At 40.6% G+C, this 20,954-nt stretch overlaps 1 protein-coding gene across 5 annotated transcripts in view; it reads right to left on the reverse strand.

Moving 5' to 3' along the window:
- Positions 1-20,954, reverse strand: part of DLC1 (DLC1 Rho GTPase activating protein) — a 450,692-nt gene that overhangs the window by 25,385 nt on the left and 404,353 nt on the right. For 3 of the 5 annotated variants that reach the window (XM_010375802.2, XM_010375804.2, XM_010375805.2), the window contains 2 exons: positions 7,996-8,067; positions 3,141-3,222 (listed from right to left, as the gene is read on the reverse strand). In XM_010375802.2, the coding sequence (XP_010374104.2) occupies positions 3,141-3,222; positions 7,996-8,067 (154 nt within the window). The remainder of the gene's footprint in view (positions 1-3,140; positions 3,223-7,995; positions 8,068-20,954) is intronic. The other 2 variants (XM_030937755.1, XM_010375806.2) reach the window with 1 other exon arrangement.

Genomic DNA, 20,954 nt, shown 5'->3' on the forward strand with positions numbered 1-20,954 from the left:
CAAAGGTATTTGGAAGAGGCAGGTCTAGCAAATGAAGTGAATATCACATGATCAGTACAACAAGTATCTCAACTACACTATGCAGCTGACAGCTCAGAATTTGTAATGTGTTTTAAAGAAAGGCGCTGGCTGGGCACAGTGGCTTATGCCTGTAATCCCAGCACTTTGGGAGGCCAAGGCGGGTGGATCAGGAGTTCAAGACTAGCCAGCGAATATGGTGAAACCCCATCTCTACTAAAAAAATACAAAAAATTAGCTGGGCATGGTGGCGGGTGCCTGTAATCCCAGCTACTCCGGGGGCGAGTCAGAGAACTGCTTGAACCTGGGAGGCGGAGGTTGCAGTGAGTTGAGATTGCGCCACTGTACTCCAGCCTGGGCGACAGAGCGAGACTCCATCTCAAAAAAATAAATAAATAAATAAAATAAACGAAGGTGCTTGAAATACACTAGATAGAAGTCCCTTTTCTTCTGAACATTTGTTTAGGCCTCTCAAAAGGGGCATCATTTTCATGAAAAGTCCTTTTATGTGAACTTGTGGACAAGAGCCTTGGGGTTTTCCATTACAAACCAGTTGATTACTATTACTGTGTTCTGAAGAATTTCCTTTTTTAAAAAAGAAAATCCAACCCTAGGCCTTTTTGCACTTACTCAAATTTGCCTGATAATTTAAGTTTTAAAGTGCTCTGACATCCATCACTGCATTTCCTATGAGGTGTTATTCTACGCAGGAGAGAAAACTGAAGTCCAACTAGCATATTTGGCAGAGTCTGCTTCTTCTAGGCTTTTCTTTTTGCCAAAGATCTAGCAGCACAGATGTATTTGCTCCAAAGAAAGGTGGCTCCCCAAAAGGTACTCAGAGCCAGTGTAAATTGCAAAGTGCAGAGGACGCTTTTTCTCCCAGAAATGGAAAACGACATTTCACAAACTGATATTCTGAAAGAGCATTCAAGAATTTAATCATGACCCTTTGGCCTGAAATGCTACAGTGATATTTTTACGACCCAAGAATTCCTAAACTATTGCTGCTGTCCAGAGCACCCACTCTCTAACTGGCTTAAAATGTGTGAAATGACATAATGCTTAAATATTTCCTAAGATGCATCTCAGAAGTGACCTCATGCATATGCATGATCACCAGTGATGGATTGAAAACAGATTAATTCTGCTCCACAGCTAAGCATGAAAACATTAAAAAAATGTCTGTAGTTCATATTCCAGATGCGGACTCCTTCCCTTCCCGAAACTGCATCTGTGACGTTTTTTTCATTCCTGATGACATAGTTATGATATTATACTCCATAGTGAAGTTCTTAGAATTAGCTTTCTTTCAGAAAATGGGTACATGCCCTGTACATTTCTATGAGTCATTTAATTGGACTAGAAAAGTGACAGTATTTCTGTCACTTTTTAAGAGGACTCTTTGTGTTTTCCTCTCTTAAACCATGAGAATTCGTCTAGTCCATATACTATTCTAAATATTCCATCTATCTGCCCCAAACCACTGCTTACTTTGGCTGCTTCAAATAACACTGTATTATACAAGAAAGGCAGAAAACAGAACTACCACTGCTTTCTTTGCCTACAAAGTGGAAAGAAATACTGGACGTCATTCTACCTTCATGACGTTTTTCCAAATTAAAAAAAAAATACCGAGACGGGGTGTGGTAGCTCACTCCTTTAATCCCAGCACTTTGGGAGGCCGAGATGGGTGATTGCTTGAGCCCAGGAGTTCAAGACCAGCTTGAGCAACATGACAAGACCGCATCTCTACAAAAAATACAAAAATTAGCTGGGTATGGTGGTGTGTACCTGTAGTCCCAGCTATTCCAGAGGCTGAAGTGGGAGGATCACCTGTAGCTGGGAGGTCAAGGCTGCCGTGAACCATGATTGTGCCACTGCACTCCGGCCTGGGTGACAGAGTGAGACCTTCTCTTTAAAACAAAACAAAAGAAAACAAAACAAAACACACAGACACACACACACACACACACAAATAGGCTGGGCGTGGTGGCTCACGCCTATAATCCCTGGACTTTGGGAGGCCAAGGCAGGTGGATCACCTGAGGTTAGGAGTTTGAGACCATCCTGGCCAACATGGTGAAACCCAGCCTCTACTAAAAATATAAAAAATTAGCTGGGCGTGATGGTGGGTGCCTATAATCCCAGCTACTCAGGAGGCTGAGGCAGGAGATTTACTTGAACCCGGGAGGTGGAAGTTGCAGTGAGCTGAGACCTTGCCATTGCACTCCAGCCTGGGCAACAAGAACGAAACTCCTTCTCAAAAACAAAAACAAAAACAAAACAAAACAAAAACAGAAACAAAAACAAAAACAGAAAAACCCTGAAATTAAAATAATACTTATTTAGTTTCATAATCACATCAAACTATGTGAATTTAGTCTGTGTATAATTTTTTTCCCCCAGAATTCAGCTTTTAAGGGATTTTAGCTTTTGAGAAAAATTAGAAAGGATGAAAAATGTCATGAAGAGCTTGAAAGGAGTATCAGTGTCCCATCGTTGTCTGCTGCAGGTTTTATTACCTCTACCTCACTAAAACCTATAAGCTGCCTCTTAGCTTGAAGACCCAAAAGCACAACCATCAAGAATTTCTGACAGTTTCATTCAATTTCACATCATTTAACTGCCTGTTGCCTATACGTTAAAGGCCGTGCTGAGTTATTTTATAGCCTTATTTCATCCTATCATTATTTTATACGAGGGAAAACTGAAGAGGTTGAGAGGAGCTTCCCTGGAATGCAAGCGCTGCTCCTGTCTTTATACGCCACCCTCCATTTATTCCTCTGAACATGCTAAATTTCCATCGTAGCCTTTTAGGAAACCTTAATCCGAGTTTCCTAACTACCTTAGAGTTGTTACTTGTTACACCAATTATATCATCTCAAATATGGAATGCTATTATTTGAGTACTTCCTAGGACAGTGTGGATGCTATTTTAATGGCAATACTAAATAACAATATTTTACTTAATTTTTAATTAAAAGGTCTCCTATCGCTATATGGTTTGCCAATAAAGACCTAACACAATTAGCAAGGACAAAAGCAAGCAAAGCCTATCTTAGTGATAAGTACTGTGTTCTTAAAAAATAAAAAAGGAAAACACTCAAAACGTGTCCATTTACCTGCATAGAGCCTCAATGGCATCTCTGTCCAAAAAATCATGCTCCCTCTTGACCAAGGAAATATCGATGGGGAACAGGAAATCTATAAGAAAAATAAACAAATGTATTTGTTGAGCACCTATAACCCAATTTGCCAAATAGCTCAGTTTACCAAAGCGGGGAAGAAACTCTTCAGCAATGTACTGAGCACCTCCTGTAGGACGCCTCATTCCCCATCAAGTTCTATGGGACAATAAGGCAATTCAAGCCAATCCTGCGTCACTGTCCTAAAGGAGCTTCAGCTTTAAAGTGGTGGAAACTCAAAATATTTCTTCTGGTCAAGGAGAAGTGGCTCAGAACATTGTTATACCTTTAAACAAACTAGCAGGCAATAAGCCTCCAGTATAAATTATAATTTAAGCCACAATGACTGTCAGAAGAATGCTGCCTTTTAATGTGGCTGGGCCGTGTGTATGTGTGTGTGTCTTTGCTCATGTGTGATCAGGGAAAAGGTCATGGAAGAAAAATTGAGCCACAGAAAGATCTAGAGAACAATGAAAAGTGGTAGGAAATGGAATGTAATCCACTCACATGGCATCAAGAGCCAAGGAGAATTCAAGATATGCTTTTTTAAAAACAAATATTAGCACTGCAATATGGCCTTGTAGGAACTGATATAACTCCCCTAAAAAGAAAGGGCTAGCTTTAAAGTTGCTATAGAACAGAATCTCAAATCCTTTAATCTGTAGAAGAGTTCATTCAGTTCTCTCAAGACAATGAAGAAGCTGTATCAGAACTGAAAACCAGAGGGGGAAATAGTCAACTCAATGGAGGAATTCCTTTCTCTGGACTGCCTAAAAAGATCCCTTGGCAAGTAAATATACCCAAGAAAAGCAGAGTGGAGGTAGCCACTGTGGAAATTTACAACAGCTCTAAAATTGCCACTGGATAAAGGCAAGTTATCACCCTCTTGGAGTTCCAGCTATGAGGGCAAATCATGGGCCTCCTCAGTAGAACGCTACTACAGTGCCAGGAGGAGGAGTGTCTCAGTGTGGGGTAACTCTCTGGACCAGACCTGGGTGAAATCAGTCATCACAGCAGGAAACTAGAATCACCACAAGCTAAAAAATTCTCTTTGGCTGGGCACTGAGGCTCACACCTCTAATCCCAGCACTTTGGGAGGCCAAGGAGAGAAGATCATTTGAGCTCAGGAGTGTGAGACCAGCCTGGGCAGCATGGCGAGACACTGTCTCTACAAAAAAAATTAAAAAATTTTTTATTGGGCATAGTGGCACACGCCTGTGGTCTCAGCTACGTGGGATGCTGAGGTGGAAGATCACCTGAGCCCCGGAGTTTGAGGCTGCAGTGAACTCTCATTACACCACTGCACTTCAGTCTGGATGACAGAGTGAGACCCTGTCTGAAAAAAATAAATAAAAAATAAAACATCCCTTTGGCCTTCAAAATGGCTAATGCCACACAGTGGAATAAACATGGCTGTCAGTAGTTTTGGAGATACAGGTAATTAGTTCTGTTTCAGCTCTTGTGGGCACATAACTGTTCATTATGTTTTTATCATTTTTTATGATCACTGGTTTTATGGAATGATATGGAATTCCTTATTCTTAGTAATCTATTTTCTAGAGATAATATATCAGAATGAGTATAAACTTATAGTCTATCATTTTTTTTTTCTGAAGGCTGGAGTTGGATTACTGACATTGTTCCCTAAATGATAATATAGGCAGACCAAGGAAGTGGCTATAGTCCAAAGATTTATGAATATATAAAATTTAGTATCACAGAATTACATTTCTTCACTAATTTATAGACTAAGTCTCTCTTAGACAAATGATTAGTGGAACCATTATAATGGAAATAGAAAGACTTATAGTTAATGCAAACTAGAGCATTAGTAAATGAAGCAAGACAGGTTGTAACACTGTTTGAAGGTTGTGACACTGTATTTTGCTTTTTTTGTTTGTTTGTTTTTAAATTTTTAAAATAGAGATGCAGTCTTACTATGTTGGCCAGGTTGGCCTTGAACTCCTGGCCTCAAGCGATCCTCCCACCTCAGCCTCCCAAAGTGCTGGGATGATAGGCAAGAGCCACCATTCCTGGCCTGTATTTCACTGTGAATACACACCAAGATGAAATAACAGAGCTGATGTTAAGGAATACTTTTTAATATTTACACAGTATAACATCAGATCTATAAATGTAAATTGAAATTTTCACAGGCCTGTTACCTATATGTGAGAAAATAACTATATTATTTTAGGAATTTCTAAGTTAGTATACCCAGAGCCATATTTCAGATTCCTTTTCTAACGCAAATTAACAATTTTTTAAAAATCTGGTAGGTATTAAATGCAAGTGAGGAGTGAAAGAATTAAACCAGTAATTTTCTTGTATTCGCCTGGACTCCCTTTTAAAAGACGATAGTTTACTGATGTACAGAAGACATTCTCTGAACTCAACTTCCACTGTGGGTTGAAAAGCAGGAAGTATAAATTGCCAAGTACCCAAATCAACCTAAACAGGGGGACATGTGTAGGTTGGTATGGCATGTATGGTGTATGTACTCACCCAGCACATAGTGGCAGGAAAAACGGGGAGGCGACGGCCCAGAACAATACGCAGCATACCCCAAAAGTAGGCTTATGCTTCAAAAGACTTGGGAACATGAGGGAACCCCAAATGTCACCTGTGCAAATGCACCCTGTGCTTTAGGATTAAGAAAAGAAGTGACACAGGGACTGGCATTGGCTCTTAGCAAACATATATATCACAAGAAAGTGCAACCTGGCAGCAAATCAATGCAAAAAATGAGCATAATTGAAGAAAACTTAATTTCTAAATAGGAGAACAAAAGGACAGCTGCTTTGGTGTCACTGCCAATGCAGTTATCTTTCCTTATCTCCAGCAGAGCTATGAACTGAAAATCCAATAGAATGCTGGTCCCCCTTCCCCCAGAGCCCTTTTAAATGTTAACAGGTTAAAACTTCTCTCTAAAGGAAAGACAAGCAACTCCACCAAAATAAGCATGCAAGTTAATCAGAAGAAATTGGTTGGAAATATTCTCCGGAATGAAGAAATAGTAAGATATTTTACACAGTCTAACAATAAAACAATTCAGAATCCATCTTCTTGGAAAAAAATATTGTACAATCAATCTACGCTACATAAGGAAGACCAGGTATTCTAACTTGAGAATCACTTTACTATTCACCCAACCTTTGTTTGAAAGTTACCCATAAAATGGAATGCTTTAGTTCATAGCTGTAATTATTTTAAACTGACTTCATATAGAGAATAATGAAACTCCCATTTAAATGAACAGCCTAGGCCAGGCGTAGTGGCTCATGTCTGTAATCCCAGCACTTCGGGAGGCCAAGGTGAGTGGATCACCTGAGGTCAGGAGTTCAAGACCAGCTTGGCCAACATGGTAAAACCCCGGATCTACTAAAAATACAAAAATTAGCCGGGCATGGTGGCACACACCTGTAATCCCAGCTACTCAGGTGGTTGAGGCAGGTGAATGGCTTGAACCCAGGAGGCAGAGGTTGCAGTGAGCCAAGATCTCACCACTGCACTCCAGCCAGGGCGACAGAGCAAGACTCTGTCTCAAAACAAACAAACAAATACACGGACAGCCTATTTATCTTGACATGCATGGAGCGTGAGCACTCCCCACCGTACGCAGAAGCTGAGAGAATGATCTCAGTATCCAAGAAATCCCCAGGGCACTGCTAAGAAAATGAGATGATAAGAATTCAGCTCACATCCTATTTTTTTTTAACCATTTTTCTCAATTGAAAAACTGAATGCCACAGAAAACATAATATTCATTAAAAGACAACCGAGAGAAAGGTGAGATGCCTAATTACAAATGGTGGGAAAGATATCTGCAACATATGACCAATGAAAGATTAGTATTTAGAATAAAAAGAGCTCTTATAAATCACTAAGAGAAGCATAATGTGAGCAAACAAATGTGGCCAAGTGACATGAATAAATTCTTCTTACCATTAAGGATTAGGGAAATGGCAGTCAGAATCTGTATATCATTTTATATCCATTTGGTTGGCAAAAATTAAAGTCTGACAATATCAAGTGTTGAGGGAATGTGGATACATAGATTGGTAAGAGTGAAAATTGGTACACGCACTTTCGAAAAACTTGCATTGTAAAATTGAACATACATATTCTTTATTACCCAGTAATTCTGTTCCTAGGGATAGAAGTGAGATGAATTATTATGCATGTACCACAAAAGATAGATGCAAGAATGTTCACAATAGCACAGCTTATAAAAGCAAAACAGAGAAAGCCAAAATACCCGCCAACCAGAGTGTGGACATGAATAAACTGTGGTTTCTTGTGTAATACACAATGGTGTATTACACAGCAGCCAAAGCAAATGAACAACAGGCCATACAGTATAGAAGAATCTTAACAATACAATATTAAGCGAAAAATAAAAACCCCATGAGATTACATACAACACATTACCCTCTTTATAAAGGTAAAAATAACTTTGTAAAAATGTACTTTTCAGGAAATGCAATAGAATTATATAAAAAGAAAGGAAGAAAATGATAGTCTTCAGGATGCTGATTACTTTAGGCAGGGAGTGGCAGGTGGTAGACGGGGGAGTGGCAGGCGGCAGACGTGGGAGTGGCATGGGCGTATTATCATCAAGGTGCTAGCTTTTGTTTTCAGTGGTGGGGGTCTTGCATGCTTACTACATTTTTTTTTTTAATATAAAACATTTAAACTATAAAACTGCTGAAAATAAGTCACAGATCAGTAATATTCGCAAATAAGGGATTATGATTATGCCAACTTCTAAAAAATGGCATTCCCAGCTTACCTTCATAAAGCTGTGCATACTGGGGGAAGCCAGTTGCCCGTAGCCAATCACAAGCTTCCTTGGCTTCAATTTCTAGAACAGAATTAGAAGAAAAACAAAATTAGCTGTGTGTGCCTCAGCATGCTTATTTTCCCTGAATAAGATTTGATTTTATGATACAAGCAAAACACGACTACCGCTGAAAATACGGAGGAGCAAACAGACATACACGTTTAATTCAAATGGTTTACATTTTGTATGCGTCTTTTCCGATTTTTTCAAACGTACATGAGGCTGTATTTTCCCTTTACGAAAAATAAAAATGGGGTCCTGGGAGCAAGTTAACTCATTTTGTGCTGCTTCTGAAGTGCTCTGATTACAAATGGTTATGAAAATAAGGCATCATGAGAAAGTTGAAGATAGATTAAATAACTCATTTTAAGCCTGGCCAGCCTATCGTACTACTTTTCACTTCAACAAAAGGCCGCAAAGTACCTCCACCAACACGCTAAAATAAAATTTATCTGAGTAAAGTCACAGGCTTTCTGACACCCAAGGGTTGGGTGTTTCAAAAGCCCCTGACCTTGTGTTGTCTCACTGTCGAGTGCTCAGGTACTCAACGGATATTAATCCAGCAGGAGACGCTCAGGCTGTCAAGGAATATGGAGGGCACGAAGTCAGTAAATCCCACAATCTTGGCAGGCAGAAATGGCTAATAAAGCTTCTACCTCCCTGTGGTTTAACATCTTGTAGATAGTATCGATAAACAGAAAGGCCAAGAGCAACTGACACACTGTGTTAAAACTCATTGGAGCACATATTTACAATCCTGTTAAAACTGACTCACTGAGGAGGTCCTGGGAACATTAGTTGGTGTCTCTGCTTGCACAAAGAATATTCCTTTCAACTCTTCCTCCCACCTTCCTCAGGCCATGAGAGTTCTCAGTTACACAAGTCTATTCACTCATTTACAAAGCTCTCAACATTGCATAATTAATGCCACATTCAAATCTTCATTAAGCATCTCTCTCAACCAAGTGGGAGACTAATAGTTCATATTAGAAGTGTACACATCTTATTTTTGTCCAGTAACTTTATGTTTTCAAAGCACTTTTTCACCTATTATTTCATGAGTTCCTTGGCCTTTGAAGAAAGGTAATTAAGAAAATCCAAATTCATTAAAGCAAGTGGGAATTTACTCACTGAGCACAGGAAAGAGAAAAAAACAAAACAAAACCTGCCATCTCCTGATGAGTTCCTTAATACCCAAACTAAAAACAGTTATGGCAGTAGCCTGGAAATAAATAGCATGGCAAAGTGAACTTCATTAATCTTTTCAGTGTAGCAGTGAAAGTAGCATTATTCAACCCAAGACTTAGGATTGAATTGGGAGCGAACGATAGAGTGACATCAGTGTGGAAGAACTTCAATGTCTGCACTGAATAGAAGTGTAGAATTTTCCAAAGTGAATTATTTGAGCTTACTTTTTTTCATATGTGTATATCCACATTTTGTCTCAGTAAGGAAATAAAGATGTTTTAAATAAAATTATTAAATAAACACTCCCCAGAAAACGATATTGCTGGAAAAACATATACAAGCTCAACATTTTATTTTAAAAAATAAGGAAATTAGACTGGGTGTGGTGGCTCACGCCTATAATCCCTGCATTTGAAAGGCTGAGGTGGGAGGATCATTTGAGTCCAGAAGTTCAAGACCAGCCTGGGCAACATGGTGAAACTGTCTCTACCCAAGAAAAAAATTACAAAAATTAGTCAGGGGTGGTGGTGCGCTCCCATAGTCCCAGCTACTCTGGAGGCTGAGGTGGGAAGATTGCTTGACCTTGGAAAGCTGAGGCTGCAGTGAGCCTCAATGGTACCACTACACTCCAGTCTGGGCAACAGAGTAAAACTCTGTAACCAAAAGAAAAAAAAAAAAAGAATGAAGAAATTACTTGTGCCCTATCTGTGTGCCCGCCCCCTCCTACAAAAGATAGATATGGAAAGAAAAAAGGCTGTTTGTCTTTAAAAATATTTTAAACACACATTTCATTTGGCTACTTAGAGGTTATTTTCATTGAACAGATTGTTAGACGTTGAACAATAGATTGTTAAAAAGTAAATGTGCTTGCTTTCTTAATATTTAACTTAGTAAGTGGTGAGTAACCAAAAATTCTCAATGCCCTCCCTTTTTTGACGATAGAGACACGGCACTAGATCAGCACACATACAAAAGCCTTAATTAGATACTAATTCACTAGCCAATACTGCCAGAGCATGCGCCTGCTTTACTTAGAAAAATAGTTTCAGGCCAAGAGGCATGGAAGATGTAAGATATTAGTTTTTTAAACAATCTAACTTTACAAAGTATTTATTTAAGCTCCTATGTGATTTGAGGAACACAAAAATGCATATTCCTGTCTTGTTCTCTTTTTTTTTTGGAGAAGAGTCCCGCTCTGTTGCCAGGCTAGAGTGCAGTCGCGCAATCTCGGCTCCGCCTCCCGGGTTCACGCCATTCTCCTGCCTCAGCCTCCCGAGTAGCTGGGACTACAGGCGCCTGCCACCACGCCCGGCTAATTTTTTGTATTTTTAGTAGAGACGAGGTTTCACCGTGTTAGCCGGGATGCTCTCGATTTCCTGACGTTGTGATCCGCCTGCCTCGGCCTCCCAAAGTGCTGGGATTACAGGCGTGAGCCACCGCACCTGGCCTTTTTTTTTTTTTAAGACAGAGTCTTGCTCAGTCACCTAGGCTAAAGTGCAGTGGTGCGATCACAGCTCACTGCAGCCTCGACCTTCCGGGCTCAAATGATCCTCCCATCTCAGCCTCCCAAGTAGCTGAGATAAGAGGCATGAGCCACTGTGCCTGGCTGTCTCTCTTATTTTCTACTGGCCCTAAGAAATAAAATGACTCCAAATGGTCATAAATTGATCAGAAAAGCTGTGTCAAAATAGTCACTCTTAGGGCCACTTAGTTAGAAAGAATGTAAACAGGCGAACGTTTGCTTCTTCAGCAGATAATTTAATTAACAGTTTATACAACGGCTAAAAAGCAGTACTCCCCAAATGGCAGAGACCTAATCATCTTATCCTTTCTTGTCTTCACCCTAAAAAAATGAGAATTTGTCTTTCCTTTTGATATGAAACCATGGGAAATAGACAAGCATATGACTATTTTACCAACACAAAAAGTCCACTCATGAAAACTTAGGCTGCATTCAAATGAGACCCTAATCCACTGTTTTTGTAAAAATCAGAATTAGAAAACTGTAAAAAGTTGTCACATATTTTTTAGAAAATGGAATACTTGTTGACCTCGCTCCTACACTTTCCAATTCATAGGTCAGGAGAAAGTACTAACAATCTAATTAATGTAGGTACTGATTTTTAAAAATCAGTTATTTTTATTTTATTTAATGTGAAATGAACCTATATCTACATGCGAGTCACAGAGTTTCATTCCCCAATTCATGCCATTACTTTTGCTCTAATCTCCTAATTATTAATAAAACTTTGGGTCTGTAGACTCCCCTCTCTGAAGAGAATCTGTCCACCAATCCTGCCTCGTCAAACTTTCCGAGTTACAGTATTAATCTTCTCTCTCCTTCGCAAACTTCGCTGGAGCTCCATGCCTAAAGAATCAGGTCTTGGCTCTGTGCGGTGCCTCACACCTGTAGTCTCAGCACTTTGGGAGGCAGAGTTGGGTGGGCTGTTTGCGCCCAGGAGTTCAAGACAAGCCTGAACAACATAGGGAGACCCCCTCTCTACATAAAATACAAAAATTAGCCAGGCATGGTGGCGCACGTCTGTCGTCCCAGCTACTTTTGAGGGGCTGAGGCGGAAGGACCACTTGAGCCCAGGAGGTCGAGGCTGCAGTGAGCCGTGACCACACTACTGCATTCCAACGTGAGCAACAGGGCAAGACCCTGTATATTAAAAAAAAAAAAAGAAAAAAGAAAAGGTCTAAACATCCCGGCAAGGTTTTCAAGGCTCTCCACTTGGCCAACTTGGCCAACCTAATTGTTCAGCTCGCTGTAGCCGAGCGCTCTAGCCAAAGTAAATTTGGTGCTCATCTCCACACAGTGAATTCTCCGGCCTGAAATGCTCAAGATGAAATTTCACTCACTCTTCAAGATCCCAACCGAATGCCACCTCCTCCATGCAGTCTTCCCATTTGCCTCTCAACAGTTCTATCAAAGCGTCACTTTACTGAGTGCTTAATATGCATAAAGGCCCTGTCTAAGCACTAGTGCATATTAGTTCATTTACACCTCATATTGATCCTAAAATGTGGATTACTAATATCTCTGAGATAAACACATGAGGAAACAGAGAAGTAACCACCTCTCCTTAAAAATGAGCTTTCTGAGGCCAAGTGAGGTGGTTCACACCTGTAATTCCAGCATTCTGGGAGGTCTAGGTAGGAGTATCACTTGAGGCCAGGAGTTCAAGACCAGTCTGGGCAATAATTGCGAGACTTCACCTCTATAAAAAATGTAAAAAGGAAAAAGAGTTTCTGCCTGTATTCTCAGCTACTCAGGAGGCTGAGGTGGGAGGACTGCTTGGGCCCAGGACTTCAAGAGCAGCCTGGACAATACAGTGAGACTCCATTTCAAAAAAAAAAAAAAACTTATAAAAAAATTTTAAAAAATGAGATTTCTACATTCAAATGCCATAGTGAGAGAAGGAACAATTACTTACAAAAATGCAAGGTTCTTCCTGCGAGACAGGTTCTTCCCTTTAAAAATATTGTATGTAACAGGCTGGGCGTGGTGGCTCACACTTGTAATCCCAGCACTTTGGGAGGCCAAGGCGGGCAGATCACCAGAGCTCAGGAGTTCGAGACCTGCCTGGCCAACATGGTGAAACCCCGTCTCTACTAAAAATACAAAAATTAGCCGGGCGTGGTGGCAGGTGCCTGTAGTTGCAGCTACTTGGGAGGCTGAGGCAGGAGAATTGCTTGAACCCAGGAGGCAGAGGTTGCAGTGAGCCGAGATTGGGTCATTGCACTCCAACCTGGGTCACAAAACGAGACTCTGTCTCAAAAAAAAAAAAAAAAAAAAAAAAAAAAAATATATATATATATATATATAATGTATATTATGTAACAAATATATATGATATATATTATGTAACAATGAATAAAATTTAAAATATTACAGAAAACCGCATATATATTACATTACTTCGGACACCTTTATGTACCCCATGCTTGTTTTGTGGGGCCTCTAACACAGCTCTGCGTGTGTGATTTTTCCCTTCAATGTATGTGGGTGGTGATGTGAAAATTATGAGGATGATTTTTAAAAAACATTCCCCACTGAACAAAAATGCCATTAGAAACTAAAAATACAATGGAAATACAATGAAACTTTTATACCTGGGTTTTCTCTAAGCAAACAACAGACAAATGCCTTAGGAGGAAACAGGAAATTTTTATTGGAAACAGCTTTTGTCAAAGTCGTTTCACAAAGCAGTTCTGGACATTAGATGGATGAGGTACCGGACACCCTTTTGTGTATGGCTGGGAACCATTAGGCCATATTTGCACATTTCCTGGCATGACGGGATGACCCTGTCTTCCCATCACCCCTCAACAGTAAGCTGAACAAAAATTCCCCACCCCCAGCATCATTCTTTTGAACTCTGTTATCTTAGCTGGTTGAGCAACAGTAATTGGGTCTAACCAAGATATGATTACTTCAATCTTCCATTCGCTCTAGCTTCACAGAGGGAACTTTTGGGTTTCCTCTCTTCTTTGATAACAGGCTACCGAAATCAGGCTTTGATGCAAATGGTAAAGTGAATTTGTTTTTTTTTTAAAATGCAATTCTCAGAAATTAAAGGAATGTAAGAAAATTCAAGCACTTTGCAGATTCCCTGGATTCCCTAAAATTTGATAGACATATGGGTGAAGATTCATGAAAAAAGCTGATGCTTTAATTGCTAGAGAACCATGTCAGCTGTGTGCAGGAAGGCGGTGCTTTCTGATCTAAACCAAGATGCATTCTCCTCCCCGTGGTGACAAAGATTCCTTCAAATGGGAAGGAAGACACTGCTTATCAATTCTGATGACATCAAGGTGGCCAATTTTGCAGGAATGTTGTGCACATGGATTAATTACAACCCATCTTTACCTGATGGGTGGGTTCCACAGGGAGGTCACTGGGAGAAGCAAATCATGACCAAAAACACTTGTAGTAAGGTAAGGAGATCCTGGTGACTCCCAACCCTGGATGTAGGTAGCATTACGCTGGGGAGTTTTCTTTTCTTTTCTTTTCTTTTCTTTTTTTTTTTTTTTTTTTTTTTGAGACAGGGTTTCACTCTGTCACCTAGGCTGGAGTCTAGTGGCATGATCACAGTTCACTGTAGCCTTGAACTCTTGGGCTCAAGCAATCCTCCTGCCTCAGCCTCCTGAGTAGCTGGGACTACAGGCGTGTACCACCATGCCTGGCTAAGTTTTTAACTTTCTTTTTGTAGAGGCAGAGTCTCGCTGTGTTGCCCAGGCTGATCTCAAACTCCTGGGCTCAAGCAATCCTCCTGCCTCAGCCTCCCAAAGTGCTGGGGTTACAGGCGTAAGCCACCGTGCCTGGCCTGGGAGCTTTCTAAAAACATCGACCACCCCCTCCCCAAGTATTCTGATTCACTCAGTCTAGGTAGGGCCTGGACATTGTATTTCAGAAAAGCTCCCTAAGTTTAAAGGCAGCCAGGATTGAGGACCACTAAGCCAGATAACATTTCTTTGTATTCCTTCGTCCTGGACTTTTTCACCCTTGGATTATCCTAACAGCCTCCTCACTGAACTCTTTGATAAGCCTCACCCCTCCCTGCCCCCAAGAAATCCATCCTCCTTCAAGGATCCCGGAGTCACTGGGCTGGTTTTATGAAACACATATTTCATTATGTCACTCCCCTGCTCACAATTCTTTAGTGACTTTCCACCGCCTTTCAAATACAATCCAAACTCCTCAGCAAAGACCACAGCCTTCACAGTTTGGCATCTGCCTATCCACTCAGCTCTTGGAAGGCCTCCAAATGTAAGCTTGTTCCAGGCTTTCCAAACTCCTTGGTGTTCTGAGGATGTACCAAGCTGTCATACCTTAAGCCCTGAGTTCTCTCAAATGAATTCCCCCTTCTTCACTCCACCAACTTCTCACTTTTTAATTCATTTGTATATCCCGAAAGACAACTTTTTGCACAAAGGAATTACAGATAGGTTGGTGTGAACAAGGAAAAGAAAAAAAAAAAATCTATTACTATTTTCCTTTCTTTAAAGGCAGACTGAGACCAATGACATGAATCTCTTGCTCTTTGCAATTAAAAAAAAAACGAAATGTGAAACATACACAGTTGCCAAAGACTGGTTATCAGGAGTTATCTATGTAAAATAAATTCCTAGCAAGGTTAAAGCAGACAGCAGACTTCATATATTAATATTTATTAAACTCTAATGTTATCTAATCACAGTAAAGATTTTCACCAGCAACTGACAGCATTCCTACCCTCAGGTGCCTAAAAAAATTCCAAACATCTGCTAAGCATAGTCTGAAAAAAAACAAAAAAACACACAGGAAGCTTCTGGGAGACCGTCAGTCACTAAGTCAGTTTCTTAGGCTATCTGGCTTAGCGATAGCTAACCCACATCTATCGTTCGGTATATTCTAGCACAGTCATATGTTTAGCTAAAGATAATCATCCTTCACTATTTATTTCTCCTTCACTATTTATTGATTCAACTAGGCATACTGCCAGCAGGTCTCAGGGAAAATGAAAGACCCAAGCTCCTGACTTGAAGCGGGAAGCCAAGTGGAAAGGAAATTCACAGTGGAGTACAGTGTGTTTGAGGATCCTCTATCCTCCACTTAGAAATGAACTGGTTTCCTAAGGGCTACTGTGCGGTCCATCTGTTTGTTAATCCCCAAGTGACCCTGTACAGGTGACATTAGCAAGTGCCCCTTTCATTGGTGAAAGCCAAACTCCTAACAATGTCCCACATGTCCTGGCTCGTCGCCCCATCTCGCTCTGACTGATCCAGCCACACCGGCCTCCTCCCATGCCCTCTCCCTCTACTCCCCACCGCCCCCCTCCCGGGCGCCTTTTTTGTTGTTGTTGAGGAGTCTCAACTCTGTCTCCCAGGCTGGAATGCAAATCTTGACTCACTGCAACCTCGGTCTCCCAGGTTCAAGCGATTCTCCTGCCTTAGCCTCCTAAGTAGCTGGGACTACAGGCGCCCGCCACCATGCCTGGATAATTTTTGGTATTTATTATTATTATTATTATTTCAGTAAAGACATGGTTTCACCATGGTGGCCAGGCTGGTTTCGAATTCCTGACCTCAAATGATCTGCCTGCCTCAGCCTCCCTCCCAAAGTGTGTTATTACCGGCATGGGCCATGACACTTGGGCCCTCTCTCCCCTTTTTCCTGTTTTATTTTTTCTTCTTCCACAAAACTTATTATGTTTACTTTCTGTCTTTCCTCTTTGTAAGCTCCACAAGTGCAAGCTTTTTTGTCTATTTTATTCTCTGATATATCCCAAGCATGTACAGCAGCACACAGCAGTTGCTCAATAAATATTACATAAAGAAATAAACCACTCATACAATTTTTGTTCTAGTAAGTGGTCTTAATTTTTCTGACCAGGATCCACAATAGGAAATACATTCTACATTGTGACATGGTACACGCATACACATGTATGTACATGTGTATGTGTGTGTATAAATATAAGTACAAATTCATGCATATAAACACGTGCCTATATATGTAACTATTATAAAATAATTTTCAAACAAAACCTACAGTAAGTGACGCAGTCTTACATTTTTATATATTTTTAAATGCTGTGTTATCTACCAATGTGACCAATTTGAAATGCACTATTCTCCTGCATAGCTTTTCTTTAAAAAACAACAAAAAAGACTAAATGAAGAACTTCTGTATGGTATGAAGAGGAATGTGATATGACATAGGAAAGACATGTGTGACATCAGAGTAGGAGAGGTGTCCCTTCTTGCTAGTAGACAAGTGGAGTCTGTCTGGACCCACCCAGTCTGTGCTTCTTTATTTAAGGAAGCATTATGATCTTGGATATGAAACTGCATTGCAGGAGAGGGGATTCAGTGTAAAGGACCCTGAATGAAGGAAGAGGTAAGCTGGGAAGCAGAGGTGTTGGGAGGAATGCAGTCCAGATTCACTACAACACAGAGCAAAAAGCAGGAGTACAGAGCAGAAAGTAAGTTATCTCATGGATCAGATGGAAGCACCTTCAGAGCCTGGTTATTCAATGAGCAACCAACATTATTTCCTCAGATGTAAAACAGTTTTGCATCTGGATGCCCTGAAGTCCTTCTGATACTCTATCACAGAAGACAAAGCATTACTTTAACAAGTCAGGAAAACAGCTCCAGGAAAGAATCCACTGCCTAGATAGGCGGCCTTAAGAAAATAATTTCTCTGGTCCTGTTGCTTCATCTGTAAAACCTGGGGGCTTGCCAGTGGCTTTGTAAACTCCCTAAGCTTTTGACTCTAATATTTCCTTTATGCCCATTTCACCTTCTCTCTAAGACCACCTCTAGAAAGGGTTCCATGCCCACTGTTAATTTTCCAGATTTCTCATCAATTACATGGAGACATTCTTCTTCCCTCAAAAAACTGGACCACTAGAAACTGCTATGAGAGATCCCCAATTTTGTAAATTTATGAAAGTTTTAATTGTTTTTATTTTAAGAGCTAACATTTCCAATTTGCTTTTTTTTTTTTTGAGACAGTCTCACTGTGTCACCCAGGCTGGAGTGCAATGGTGCGATCTCAGCTCACAGCAACCTCTGCCTCCCGGATTCAAGCGATTCTCCTGCCTCACCCTTCTAAGTAGCTGGGATTACAGGTGTTCACCACCACACCCGGCTAATTTTCATATTTGTAGTAGAGACGGGGTTTTGACATGTTGGCCAGGCTGGTCTCAAACTCTTGACCTGAAGTGATCCATCCATCCGCCTTGGCCTCCCAAAGTGCTGGGATTATAGGCATGAGCCACCACACTTGGCCCAATTTGCTTTTTAAGAGATCCATCGACTTCTTGATTTATCCCATGAAGCTTGTATTCATATTACAGAGAACACAAAACCAACAATGTTTGCTTCTGTGCCTGTCTATAGCCCTCTAAATTTCAACTTGAGGAGAAGAAAACACTTCAATGCACAGAAAGCTCTTAAGAGTTTTACTTTCCTTATTGATGTTTCATGTTCGTACTTCTGTTAGAGTATCTTATCTTCCAAAGAACCCATGACTTGGGCGCTGAAATGCATCTTGAAGCTGTTCATCTTTTCTCTTTACAAATGAGGAAGTTGGTACAGAATTGAGGTGATTTGCTGAAGGGACTAGCTTAAAGCTACCCAGCTCTCATCTCCAGGTTAGAGCCCTTCTTGCCTATTTCAGTAGTGCCCTCACTTGTACATCACCATACTGGTTTTCAGTCCTAGTAAGGAATGGAAGCTTTGGGGGCTTTTCTTTTTAAGTTTTTTTCTTTTTCTTTTTTTTCTCTTATTTTTCTGCTTGAGGTTTGGAGACATACATATACAGCTTTCTAGTAAAGAACATTCCTAGAAATTATAGAAAGGAGGGGAAAAAGGACCCATTTTCCCTGTGATGTGATGACAACTTAATAAATGGTTTTGCCTTGAAAGGAGGAAACGTTGGGAGACACACCCTGCAAGCCTATACCTGGGATGGAAGCGCTGCAAGTGACGCTTTAGCAATGCAGAAGTTAAATCAACTGAAATCCTCTTCCGGGATCATGTAGCACAAGAGTTTGCAAAGCACTCTTTTCAACACATAAACCAGGAAAAGGCAAGTAGCTCACATCAAAACATGTGCTCTTCCCTGGCAAAGGCAACAGCTCCGGATGAATCTGAGCCCATGAGGGACATGGCTCTATGAGGCCCTCTAGTCTTGTGCGGATCCAGTTATTTCCAGGAACAGAAAATATCTCCCAACTAATCAAAAATTGGCACTTATTAGCCAGCAAAAAGAGGTCAAACTGAAATCAAAATAAACTATGAAGGAAATGGATACTGAATCATCACATCTTTCTATTTCATTTCAACCTAGGGCAGGATAAAAATAAATCGCTGCGACACGGACACACACACCTATCTATCCATACACACACACACACGTGTATACGTATTTCTAGTATTCTATGTCAAATATTTACACATTTCAAACTATGCAGTAACAACAGTGATTTGGATTAGCTCATAAAGTACGAAGTCCTTTGAAGATGATAACTGTATAGATGAAGAATTTCAAGAAAGAAAAGTGTCTAACTAATTGATACCGTTTTTAAGGGTCCTTATTTTCCGGAGTCTCATTTTTTTTTTTGGTAAAATGAAGTACATGTTTTAAGATTATATAATCCATTCCCTCTTTAAACTTACTATTCAAGGCAAAATATCTAGTTCCAAACCTAGAGTAACCCTATCTCTATTATTAAAAGTTGGCACACAAATTAACTCTTCTTTTACATACGTTAGCAAAGCTTATTCTAAGAGGGGCATCTCCCCCAACACTGGCTTTTGCTTTATAGTTCTACCATAGCACAGGAGAAAACAAAATAGTGTGCAAATTACAATGCTATAAAAACCTTAAATTAGAAATAAAGGGGATAGCAGGAAGGTCTGTTAAAAAAACTGCTCACCCATATTTTCATCCATTCTAACAGAAAAAAGAAAATGAATGAAATATCAAGTTGCCTTACCAAAGACCAATGACAATGAAAATGTGGCAGGTACTGGTTAGGAGTATAAGCTACCTCCAGCCATTTCTGTGTCAAACCTCAAAGAGGAAACACTATTCAATTAGACTTTCTCAGTTTTGTGCCAAAAAATATGAGAAAAAAAATAAGATTTGCTGTGTTCTAGGTGAGCTAAGGAATTATTTTCACCAGTATTGCTTCGGACACCCAGCCCCCTAAATGAACATTAATGAATGAACAGAAATTAATCTAATGGTCAAATTCTGATTCAGGTTCCTACAAACAACTTAAGGCCTTCATTTTGTTGCTGTCCTCATTCTGTTTACACATGCTGACCGGAAGGGGTCTGAGGTTCCAGTCAACTCACATGTGACCTTGGGCTAGTCACTGAACCTCTCCGCATCTCAGCTGCCCTTCAGTAGGATAAAGGCACTGGTTTTCCAGGCTGCCTTTGCAAAGTTCTGGCACTTCCCATGAAATGACTTTTATAGATGTCCAAGCATTATATAAAATGCCCTTTCTGTGCTATACAATTTGAAAAAGAGAATTGTATGGAGATTGGATCCCTTATGAGTTTACGGTTTCTCCAGAATCGAGAGGTAAAGATCACTTCAGGATTTCAGCATCTTCTCTCTATTTTGTCACTTGAGTGTGAGGAGGGACACAGCATGGCTGTGGTGCATGGGCCACAGGCCATTTCACCTCTGACGTCTCTTCTTCCGTGGCTTCCTAAGTGCTGCCAGCCTGGGAAATGCTACAACCCCAGGGTGTGGAAAACTTTTGTCCCTTAAACATCCTTTAGAGACTCCTGTGAGGAGAAGGAAGGCGCCTTTCTGACAAGCTTCAGGAAGTGACCTCCAGTTCTCTCCACAGGACACTCAAAGGTGGGGCAGGGCAGAGAACAAAATGTGGATGGGAGGTGCCAAAGGCATCTGAGGACTCAGGCTTCACTGACCTCAGCCTTCAGTGAGCTTTTGATATTTTTCCCCAACGGGGGACGGGGTAGACACCAAAAGGTACTAAGCAGAGAAACGTAAAATGAAAATAAGCACACTTTTCACGAGGAAAGTAAGTCTAGTAGCAGACCACCCCCTCCCCTCCCGCAAAAAAAAAAAAAAAAAAAAAAAAAAAAAAACCCAAGGATGAATGATTAAGAGAAACTGATTTCCACTGTGTTTTGGCTTCACTTTAGAAGGATATAACAGTTCACCTTTGGGTGCCCCAAACTTT

This window comes from Rhinopithecus roxellana, chromosome 9 (genome assembly GCF_007565055.1).
Source record: "Rhinopithecus roxellana isolate Shanxi Qingling chromosome 9, ASM756505v1, whole genome shotgun sequence".
NCBI classification, from domain to species: domain Eukaryota; kingdom Metazoa; phylum Chordata; class Mammalia; order Primates; family Cercopithecidae; genus Rhinopithecus; species Rhinopithecus roxellana.